The following is an 11,751-nucleotide window of genomic DNA, read 5'->3' as shown; positions in this document are numbered from 1 at the left end:
AACGTTTGCCTCAAACGTTGGGCCAAACGTTGGCCAAAAAGGGAGCCTAGGAAGACCCACGTTTGAGCTCACGTTTGACCTCAAACGTTGGCTCAAACGTGGATGAAAGCAAATGGGCTATCTGCATAATGCCTCACACAAGGGACGTTTGAGTCAACGTTTGCCTCAAACGTTGACTCAAACGTGAATGGTTCATGGCCCGGTTCACAAATGGATTTATTCCCAACACCAAGAACAATCAACGGAGGCTATTATCAACCCAATTCCATCAAGACTAAAGGCCCAATTCAAGGCTTAATGATCATTTGAAGAAAGTGTATAAATAGCTTAGGATTTGAAGTTTTAGGAGAGCTTTTCTTTTTAAAGTTTTCTTTAAGAATTTTCATAGTATTCACAGTAGAGAGCTTTTGGGTTTTGAGCTGTTTGGAGATTCTGAGTCTTGGGGAAGGAGAATTGAATTCTCTTCCTCTTAGTTTTCTTGTTTTTCAATTTCATCTACACTTGTCTTGAGTCTTGGGTGTTGAAGAATTGAGGAAATTCTATCTCAATCTCACCTTGAGATCTCTCTGTTTTTCTTACTGCAGCTTCTGGAAAATTGAACTTGGATTTACATTTCTACATTGCTCTCTTTTTTAATTTGGTATTTGCTCTCTAAATTTGGATCTAAGAAGGCAGTGAGATCTAGACTTAGTTATCTAGTCTCTTGAGTCCTGAGATCTATTGGTTTCCATTTTAATTTACTTGTTTAATTACTACACGAAGTTTATTTTCCTTTTAGTTTTGAGATCCGGTTTAACTAATTACATCAATTACTCTTCATTCTGTTAAGTTTTGCTTTTCCCTGTTTAATTCCTGTAGATCCAATTCCCATTCCCCTTTTATTTTTCAAGTCATTTATATTTCTTGCACTTTAAGTTTCTGCAATTTACATTACTTGCACTTTAAGATTAAGCTCTTTTTCTTTTTGTTCCCTTTAAATTCCTACAAATCACCCACTCCCCTTTACATTCTATGCAATTTAATTCCTGTCAACACAATTTCACACAATCAACACTTGTTTGCTTGACTAATTCAACCACTAAACTAACGTTGCTCAATCCTTCAATCCTTGTGGGATCGACCTCACTCCCGTGAGTTTTATTACTTGATGCGACCCGGTACACTTGCCGGTGAGTTTTGTGTCGGATCGTTTTCTGCACATCAATCCCCTCTTCCTCATCCGCACCACCAAAGTCATCCATGCAACACATAGAGGAACTCCACAAGAAGCTTGACCGTTATGAGCGGCGTAACCAACGCCGATACACTTTTGTCAAGAAGCTTCTAAGTTGCCTAGCACCGCCTATGGAAAAACCTGAAATTTCCACGTCCACCGGTACCAATAATGATGAAAGCGATAATGATGAAGAAGTGGATGGACACGCGGAAGCCGATCAACCACTCCGTCTCACTCAAGGCACGGAGGACCGTGCCAACTTCTAAGTGTGGGGAGGTCGGTCGGCCGACCGGTCTCCGTAGGTAACACCCGAATAAATTCCTTGAACTTCTTTTCTTAACTAGAGTAGATTGCATACTAAGTCTTTCATTTTTGGCATATTTTGCATATTAGTATCTCTTAATAAATCCACTTGGTTAGAGCAACGACTTCTATTCTAGAAAACTATAATTTTACGGCAAACCTATCAATTTTGAAATTTGAAAATCTTTTGATGCTTAACTTGTTTGAAGAATGTATTTTGGAACATGGGATTTGAGCCAAGACCACAAGCAAGTGAGTTTTGAGCCTAATGGTGTGGTTACATCTTATAACCACTTATTTTTCCTTCTTGGGTGAAATTGTTCTCTTTCTATGATTGTGATCTTTGATTTGTTTAATTCTATATGTCCGTTATTCCTTGTATTCATGCATGTATATGATTGAGGCCATCATTTCATTAGCTCACTTACCCAAATAACCTTACCTTTTATCTCCCATTGTTAGCTACTTTGAGCCTATTATTAACCCAGTTGTTCTTAATTTAGCACATTACAAGCCTTAAAGCGGAAAATAATAAATGTCCTTATTTGGATCTTTGAATTGGCTTAAGCTAGTGTGTGTGTGTGTATCATTCAAGTGTGGGAAAACTTAGGACATTGGGTGAATAAAAAGATAGCCTTGTATTTTTATTGAAATGATTGGGAATTGGGTACATGCTCATGTATTGATAAAATGTATAGACATTATGCATTGATGTTAAAGAAAAAAAGGGGAAAAGAAAAGAGAGAAAAAGAAAAATAGTATGGAAAAGAAAATATATATATATATATATATTATAGAAAAATAAAGAAGCAAAGAAAAAGAAAGAAATAAAAAGGGGACAAAATGCCCCAAAGCAAAGCTCAATAAGGATCAATGCATAAGTATTGTGAAATGAAAAGAAAATGCATGAGTATGTTAAAAAGTGAAGATGGGTAGTTAGGTTAGCTTTTGGATTGTATAGGATGTCATAGGTTAGGTGGGAAGTTTGAGCTTATCAAAGATTCAAATTTCAACCTCACTTGACCAAATATGCACCCTTACCTTGACCCTAGCCCCATTACAACCTAAAGAAAAGACCCCATGATACTTGCATGCATGCATGGAATATATGTTGATTGTTAGAAGAAAAACAAATTTTTAAAAAAGCATGAAGTAGGGAAGGATTGAGTGATCAACCCTATACACCGAGCGAATAGAGCGCAAATACTTCCGGTGAGGAATTCGAAGCTCAATTCCTTGTTCCCGGCTCTCGCGAACGTTCTTCATACAAGTTATGCATATTTCATTCTGATGACTAGAATTGGTAGAGTTCATACATTGCCATCATTCTGCTCTATGTGCACATACATATGTGTCTTCTAGAAAGATTGAATTACTCTTGGCCAAGTAGATAGTAGCATGTACGCTAGTTGCATTCATGTTGGGAGATCGCATCACATGAGTCCTACACCCTTGTAGTCCTTTGATCTTTTGCTTTCCCATAGCATGAGGACATGCTATACTTTAAGTGTGGGGAGGTTGATAAACCCCATTTTTAGGGTTTATCATGCATAGAATCTAAGGGTTTTATCAATGATCTTCCACACTTATTCATATAAAACTGCATGATTTTGTGTCTCTTTCCCATTTTACCTCATAGATGAGAATATGCTTCTTTTGCATCAAAATTGAGATATTGTAATCCTCCTCTATTACCATTAGATGCCTTGATCTGTTTGTTAAGTGATTTCAGAAATTATAAGGCAAAAATGGCCAAGGGGAATGGAGGAAGCATGCATGAATGGAAGGAGCATGAAACAAATCAAAGAATTGAAGTTTGGACATGCGCACGCACACGCACCGTGTGCGTACGCATGGATGCGCTCATCTAGAGCCAGCGCAGTGGAGCCGAGCGAGGAGCCGGCGCGCTTATATGGCTGGGCCATATCCCTTATGACGCTTGCGCGTACCGTGCGCCTGCGCGCAGATCGCAAAAGAGCCCAAGGACGCGTACGCGTGCAGTGTGCGTACGTGTCGATATGCGCACATGATTTTTTAAATGAAACACATGCCCAGCGATTTCAAGGGGTTCCCAGGCCCTGTTTTGGAGCAGATTTTGGAGGGAAAAGCTTAAGAAGACCAAGGTTTAGGGGTGTTAGGGAAGAGAGTCATAATTCTAGATATTTTTAGGAAGTTGGTTACATTTTGTTTTTAGAGAGAGAAACTTCAACTTCTCTTTAGGTTTTCATCCTCCATTGCAAGTTTCCTTTGAATTCTTGGTGAGATCTATTGCTAATTGAATTTTTGTTTTGCTACAAGTATAGATCTACTCTTCTTCTACTCTTAATTGATGTTCTTTTGGTTCAATTTCTTAGATCTAGATTTAGTTCACTTTGTTACTTTGAATGTGGATTAATGAATTGAGGTTTCATTCAATTGTGTGATTGTTGATGATTGTTTGGAATAGATAGCTTTAATTCGATTCTCTTCTCTCAATTGCCTCATGTTTTCTATAATTGCCTACCAATTGTTTGTGATAATGACAACCTTAGCTATGGAGTAGATTTCTCTCACTTGGCTTAGGGGTTGAGTTATTGAAGACACTTGAATAGTGGATATCAATTGTAGATTATGAATTGAGAATTGCTAATTGGCTTGGAGTGCACTAAAGCTAGACTTTCCTAGGGTGAGACTAGGACTTGTGACTCAAGTTAGTTACTCTCACTTGACTTTCCTCCATTGTTAGGGGGTTAACTAAGTGAAGCAATAATCAACTCTTATCATAATTGAAGGAAACTATAATGATGGAACTTCCAATGCTTACCCTTGGCCAAGGCTTTTATTTCCATTAATTGTTGATTGCTTGCTAGTTTGAATTCTTGCACCAACTCTCAAAACCATAAAAGCTTTCCTAATCAATGATGCACATTCTAAAGCAATTCCTAGGGAGAATGACCCGGGATCAAAACTCTCGGTCATAGATTTTAGAATTGTTTGATGCGTTATTCGTATGTTCGTTAGACTATACTCACGATCGGATTTATCACTAGTTTCTAATCGGCATAAGAATATTTACGTTCATCAAAATGGCGCCGTTGCTGGTGTTCCCCGAGAGACCAAGGATAGAAGGGCCATGATCCCGATGGACGGAGATGTTGTTCCAAACGGGAGGTACCTTTACCCTTCGGCAGACACCGAAGAGCCACACTTATCCGTCCCCATGCGCATCCCCTCTTCCTCATCCGCACCACCAAAGTCATTCATGCAATGCATAGAGGAACTCCACAAGAAGCTTGACCGTTATGAGGGGCGTAACCAACGCCGATACACTTTTGTCAAGAAGCTTCTAAGTTGCCTAGCACCGCCTATGGAAGAACCGAAAATTTCCACATCCATCGGTACCAATAATGATGAAAGCGATAATGATGAAGAAGTGGATGGACACGCGGAAGCCGATCAACCACTCCGTCTCACTCAAGGCACGGAGGACTGGGCCAACTTCTAAGTGTGGGGAGGTCGGTCGGCCGACCGGTCTCCGTAGGTAACACCCGAATAAATTCCTTGAACTTCTTTTCTTAACTAGGGTAGATTGCATACTAGGTCTTTCATTTTTGGCATCTTTTGCATATTAGTATCTCTTAATAAGTCCACTTGGTTAGAGCAATGACTTCTATTCTAGAAAACTATAATTTTACGGCAAACTTACCAATTTTGAAATTTGAAAATCTTTTGATGCTTAACTTGTTTGAAGAATGTATTTTGGAACATGGGATTTGAGCCAAGACCACAAGCAAGTGAGTTTTGAGCCTAATGGTGTGGTTACATCTTATAACCACTTATTTTTCCTTCTTATGTAAAATTGTTCTCTTCCTATGATTGTGATATTTGATTTGTTTAATTCTATATGTCTGTTATTCCTTGTATTCATGCATGTATATGATTGAGGCCATCATTTCATTAGCTCACTTACCCAAATAGCCTTACCTTTTATCTCCCATTGTTAGCTACTTTGAGCCTATGATTAACCAACTTGTTCTTAATTTAGCACATTACAAGCCTTAAAACGGAAAACAATAAATGTTCTTATTTGGATCTTTGAATTGGCTTAAGCTAGTGTGTGTGTGTATCATTCAAGTGTGGGAAAACTTGGGACATTGGGTGAATAAAAAGGTAGCCTTGTATTTTTATTGAAATGATTGGGAATTGGGTACATGCTCATGTATTGATAAAATGTATAGACATTATGCATTGATGTTAAAGAAAAAAGGGGAAAAGAAAAGAGAGAAAAAGAAAAATAGTATGGAAAAGAAAAAAAATGTATAGACATTTTGCTTGTTTAATTGTTAGTTAGGATTAGTCTTTGTTTAGATGTCGATTGATGTCATGAGTTTCTTATTTACTTCATTGTATGACGCGTTCACTACCAAATCCGAGCTTAGCACCCTTTGATTCGGAAATTGAAAGAACCTTGCTTCATATTAGGCAAGCTCGGAGGCGGTTGGTCTTTGAGGAAGGTGAAAAGGTTCTTACCAATTCACCAACCATATCATCGTCATCCAACGAAGGCACCAATTACTCTTCCGTTGATACTACTAATAGTTTTTTTTTTATCTAGGTTTTGAAAAAATGGCCGCTCCAAGAAGAGTTACTCTCAAGGAAGCGGGTGCACTAAATTTTGTTCTCCAACCTCTACATGTGCTTCATCCCAACTTGAATGCAAACTTTGAACTCAAGACCGCTCTCATCAATCTCTTACCAAAATTCCATGGACTTCCCGCACAAGATCCAATTAGACACCTCAAGGATTTTCATGGTGTATGCTCGACTACTAGGCGGGAAGGATCCGATGAAGTGGCTATATGGTTGTTTGCCTTTCCCTTCTCTCTTGAGGGAAGAGCCAAGGAGTGGTTCTATACCTTGCCTAGTGATGTTGTGTCTGATTGGGATTTGCTTAGGAAAGAATTCCTTGATAAGTTCATGCCTGTGGAAATGACGGACAAGTTAAGGAAGGAGATCTCATGTATTGTACAAGGCGAGATGGAAACTTTATATGAATATTAGGAATGGTTTCGCAAACTTCTTGATTCATGTCCCAACCATATGATTGACACTCAAGTCCTGCTTAGCTATGTGTGCCAAGGCATGAGGGAGCAAGATAAGAATTTATTGGATGCTTCAAGCAACGGTTCTTTGTCAAAGTATCGGACGGCGGAGGAGGCATGGCAACTCATGACCGACTTGGCCGAGTCCACTCAACATGCTAGACGAAGAGTCAACCGTCCAAATGCCGTAAATGAAGTTTCCTTTAGTGGTGAGACCACTAACGTTACCAAGACTTTGTGTGAAATGACAAGCTTTCTAAAGCAACTCTAAGTGAATCAACAACCACCTCCATCTCAACAACAACCTCCTCCTCAAAACCAACAATGTCAACAATTGGTCCCTCAAAGAGTGTGTGGCATTTGCTCATGCTACTCCCACTACATGGACGAATGTCCAAGTCTCCAAGAAGATAACACTCTAGCGGCTACCCACAATTTTTATGATCGCCCCTACTATGAACATTCTAATCAAGGATACCATAACCAGGGGAGCAATTCTAACCAAGGGTACCCCCAACAAGGAGGCAACTATAGCCAAGGGAGTAACAATTCTAATCAAGGATGGAGGGATAGCTCCAACCAAAGTTGGCGGGACAATTATCAACAAGGAGGAAGGGACAACGGAGGCAACCAAAGATGGATTAACAACACTTCACAAAACCGTTATTCACAAAACCCTCCAAACCAACAACCAAATCAAGGAAGGAACTATCAAACCTACATACCCTTCCACATCTCCAAATCAAGATGACACACTCCGATCCATGCTCTAAGGACAAAAGGAACTCCAAAACACCCTCAACCCAAGTCTTAATGGCCTCACTTCTACTCTCCAAGTTCTCATTGCTCGCATGGAGCCACCTTCTATTCCCACTCCTCAAGCATCAACCTCTAGTGCCATACCCTCTCAACCTTTGCCCAACCCCAAAGGTGGCATCAACGCCGTAACCTTGAGGTCCGGAATGCAATTGAAGGAAAGAGATTCAACGGCAGCTAACCCGATGAAAGTTGCTCAAGAAGAAGATGGAGTTGAGATAGAAGAAATTGAAGAGGAGGAGGAGTCACATGTAATAGTTGAAGATGAAGAAGCACAACCAAGGAGTGAAGTCCCTAGAAAGGAGCAAATTTTAGAGGAAGTGGCCCAACCAATTCCATTTCCTACATTGGCAAGAAAGGCTAAGAAACATGTAGAGCTTGACCCAACAATGGTAAAGATGTTCAAAAAAGTGGAGGTAACTATCCCCCTCTTTGATGCTATACACCAAGTGCCTAAATATGCGAAATTTCTTAAGGACTTGTGTATGAACAAAGATAGAATTCATGAGTTGGAAACCATTCCATTGGGTAGTTTCATTTCGGCTTTGATGGGATCCATTCCGGAAAAGTGTGTTGATCCGGGTCCTTGCCTAGTTTCTTGTGTCATTGATGGAGTCCAATTCATTGATTGTATGTGCGACCTTGGTGCATGCGTTAGTATTATGCCTCTTTCCATTTATCATCTATTGAAGCTCCCACCATTGAAGCGGTCGGCGGCTAGGTTTGTCTTGGCGGACAAGAGCATAATAACCGTGTCGGGTATTGCGGAAGATGTTTTGGTCGACATAAAGGGTTTGATATTCCCAATTGATTTCCATATCATTGAGATGCCACCAAGAGAATCCGAGACGGCATCATCTATCCTACTTGGGAGGCCATTTTTGAGGACCTCTAGATTCAAGTTGAATGCCCATTCAGGAACTTACTCATTCAAGATAGATGGGAGAGTTGTAAGTTTTAGTCTAGAAGAAGCAATGAGGCACCCACCGGAGAACCATTTCGTATTCCGATGTGATTTAATTGACAACATTGTAGCGGAAGTGCATTGTGCAAAGCTAGAAGAGAAAAATATGATTGAAGAAAATAGTGAAGATCCAAGTGAAGAAGTTCAAGCGACAAGCCAAGTGCAAAAGCTAGAATTGAAGCCATTACCACCCCACTTAAAGTATTCATACCTTGATGAAGCCCACAAGTTTCCGGTGATTATAGCAAGGGAAGTCAATCCTCAACAAGAAGAGAAGTTGCTACGCGTTTTGAGGAAGAACAAAAGGGCAATAGGGTGGAGTTTGGCGGATCTAGTGGGGATAAGTCCCCAAGTGTGTGAGCACCGTATCTTTTTGGAAGAGGGAGCTAGACCCGTGAGACAACCTCAAAGGCGATTAAATCCTACTATTTTGGAGGTTGTCAAGAAAGAGGTAACAAGGTTACTTGAGGCGGACATCATCTACCCTATTTCGGATAGTGAATGAGTAAGTCCCGTTCAAGTTGTACCTAAGAAGTCCGGGGTAACCACAATTAAGAATGAAAGCGGGGAGCTCATAGCAACACGGGTGCAAAACTCTTGGCGAGTATGCATAGTCTACCGAAGGTTGAATGCGGCCACTAGAAAAGATCACTTTCCACTTCCGTTTATCGATCAAACGCTCGATCGATTATCTGGTAAGTCTCATTATTGCTTCCTAGATGGCTATTCGGGATACTTCCAAATACACATTGCTCTAGAGGACCAAGAAAAAACAACATTTACTTGCCCTTTTGGAACTTATGCCTACAAGCGTATGCCATTCGGCTTATGCAATGCACCGGCAACTTTCCAAAGGTGCATGATGAGCATCTTTGTGGATTTTCTAGAGCAATGCATGGAGGTATTCATGGATGACTTCACGGTATATGGTGATTCCTTTGATCATTGCTTGGATAGTCTTGAAAAATTTTTTGGAAAGATGTACTAAAACCAACCTTGTCTTAAATTTTGAGAAATGTCATTTCATGGTCAAAAAAGGCATTGTTTTTGGACAAATTATTGCCTTACCCCTCTTCTGAGAGGGAGGTCCGCTCTTTTGTTGGACATGCAGGATTTTATCGGAGATTCATCAAGAATTTTAGCAAGGTAGCATTGCCTCACTCAAGGTTGCTACAAAAGGATATTGAGTTTGACTTAAGCAAGGAATGCATGGAGGCTTTCGACAAGCTCAAGGTAGCATTGACCCAAGCTCCCATTGTACGAGGGCCGAATTGGAGTAGGCCATTTGAAATAATGTGTGATACTTCAAATTTTGCCGTGGGAGCCGCGTTAGCACAACGCGAGGGTAAGAATCCATATGTCATAGCCTATGCATCAAAAACATTAGATGGAGCCCAATCCAACTACACTACTACCGAAAAATAACTTTTGGCCATTGTTTTTGCCTTGGACAAGTTCCGAGCATATCTTCTCGGTTCAAGGGTGGTAGTGTACTCGGATCATGCGGCATTAAAGTATTTGTTGGCTAAGAAGGAATCCAAACCGAGATCGATTAGATGGGTTTTATTGTTGCAAGAGTTTGACTTGGAAATCAAGGATAGGAGTGGTACGCAAAGCCTAGTGGCGGACCACCTAAGTCGCCTTGAACACACAAAAGGCGATACTACTCCTATCAATGATTCTTTTCCCTTTGAGTTCTTGCATGCAATCTCAGAAACCATTCCTTGGTATGCATCCGTTGCCAATTACTTAGTATCTCGCTCCTTCCCCCCTAATCTCTCCAAACACCAAAGGGATAAGCTAAAAAGTGAATCCAAATACTATATGTGGGATGACCCATACCTTTGGAGATGTGGGGCAGATCAAGTAATTCGGAGGTGCATTCCACAAACCGAATTCCACTCAATCTTGGAAGCTTGCCACTCCTCCAAAGGAGGAGACCATTTTGGACCTCAAAGAACGGCAAGGAAAATCCTAGATTGTGGCTTTTGGTGGCCAACTTTTTTCAAGGACTCTTCTCATTTTTGTAAATCTTGTTCTCAATGCATTAGATTTAGTAATAACTCTAAAAAGGATGAAATTTCCCAACGAACCATGCTATTTTGTGAGATTTTCGCTTGTGGGGAATTGATTTCATGGGGCCATTCCCAAATTCTAATGGTTTTCTCTACATTCTACTCGCCACGAGTAATAATATCAATTGTGTCCAAATGGGTGTAAGCGATACCCACCCGGACAGATGATGCTAACGTAGTCCTTTCTTTTGTGAGAAATAATATTATTTGTAGATTTGGGTCGCCACGAGTAATCGTGAGCGACCAAGGTTCACACTTTTGCAACAGAAGAATGGAAGGACTCATGAAGAAGTATAGCATCATGCATAAAGTAGCCACGGCCTACCACCCACAAACAAACGGCCAAGCCAAGGTTTCCAATCGGGAGATTAAACACATCTTGGAAAGGATTGTGAAACCCAATAGGAAAGATTGGAGTGCCAATCTCACCGACGCATTATGGGCCTACCGAACGGTATACAAAACGCCAATTGGCATGAGTCCCTTTCGGTTGGTGTATGGCAAAGCTTGCCATTTACCGGTGGAAATAGAGAACAAGGCGTATTGGGCCATCAAAGAGTGTAATCCATGTTTGGGTGGAGCCGGAATTGAGAGGAAGATACAATTAGCAGAGTTGGAATGTTTGAGGCTTGAAGCTTTTGAGAACTCTAGACTTTACAAGGAAAAGATAAAAGCCGTGCATGATAGGAACATAAGAGGCAAAGAATTTAAAGCTGGTGATCTAGTCCTTCTTTACAATTCTAGATTGAGATTGTTGCCCGGTAAACTAAGGTCAAAATGGGAAGGCCCATATCAAGTAGTAAAGGTGGAACCCTATGGGGTTTACCATTTGTGCCATCCCTCAAGGTGGGATATCTTCAAGGTCAATAGGCACCGTCTCAAGTTGTATCATGGTGAGCAAATGAAGAGCAACAAAGAGGTTGAGGTATTCCTTTTGGAAGACGCAACTCTTGGAAAAGAGCAATGAACAAGTGAAAGTCCAACTTAAGGACATTAAACAAAAGTGCTAGGTGGGAGACACCCACCTTGGTGAGATCTTTCTTTTCCCTCCTTTGTGTACCGTTTTTTTTTTCTTTCTTTTTTTTGAATTCTTCATTGTTTTGTAATTTTTTAGCTACACTTTTGCTTGATTAGCATTGCTTGTGCCTACCTCGGATAACTTGTTCATAAAGACTTGCATTGATTTTTCCATGAATGACTTGATTGTGTGGTAGAAGCACACTTCTCTTTAGATTTTGCATTGATTTTAGGTGTTTTTGACTTTTTTGGCTTGTTTGGCCAGTGAATACATGATGA

General features: G+C 40.4%; 1 protein-coding gene across 1 annotated transcript; it reads left to right on the top strand.

Moving 5' to 3' along the window:
- The first annotated feature begins 10,930 nt into the window (after positions 1-10,930).
- LOC148564146 (uncharacterized) lies at positions 10,931-11,422 on the top strand. The gene has a single exon (XM_088487009.1). It carries the CDS (start codon positions 10,931-10,933, stop codon positions 11,420-11,422), a length of 492 nt encoding a protein of 163 aa, XP_088343135.1.
- Positions 11,423-11,751: the final 329 nt, after the last annotated feature.

Source organism: Arachis ipaensis, chromosome B5 (genome assembly GCF_059453495.1).
Source record: "Arachis ipaensis isolate K30076 ecotype BB chromosome B5, ASM5945349v1, whole genome shotgun sequence".
NCBI lineage: Eukaryota > Viridiplantae > Streptophyta > Magnoliopsida > Fabales > Fabaceae > Arachis > Arachis ipaensis.
Note: the sequence above shows the minus strand (reverse complement) of the source record. Positions and strands in the feature narration are given on the sequence as shown.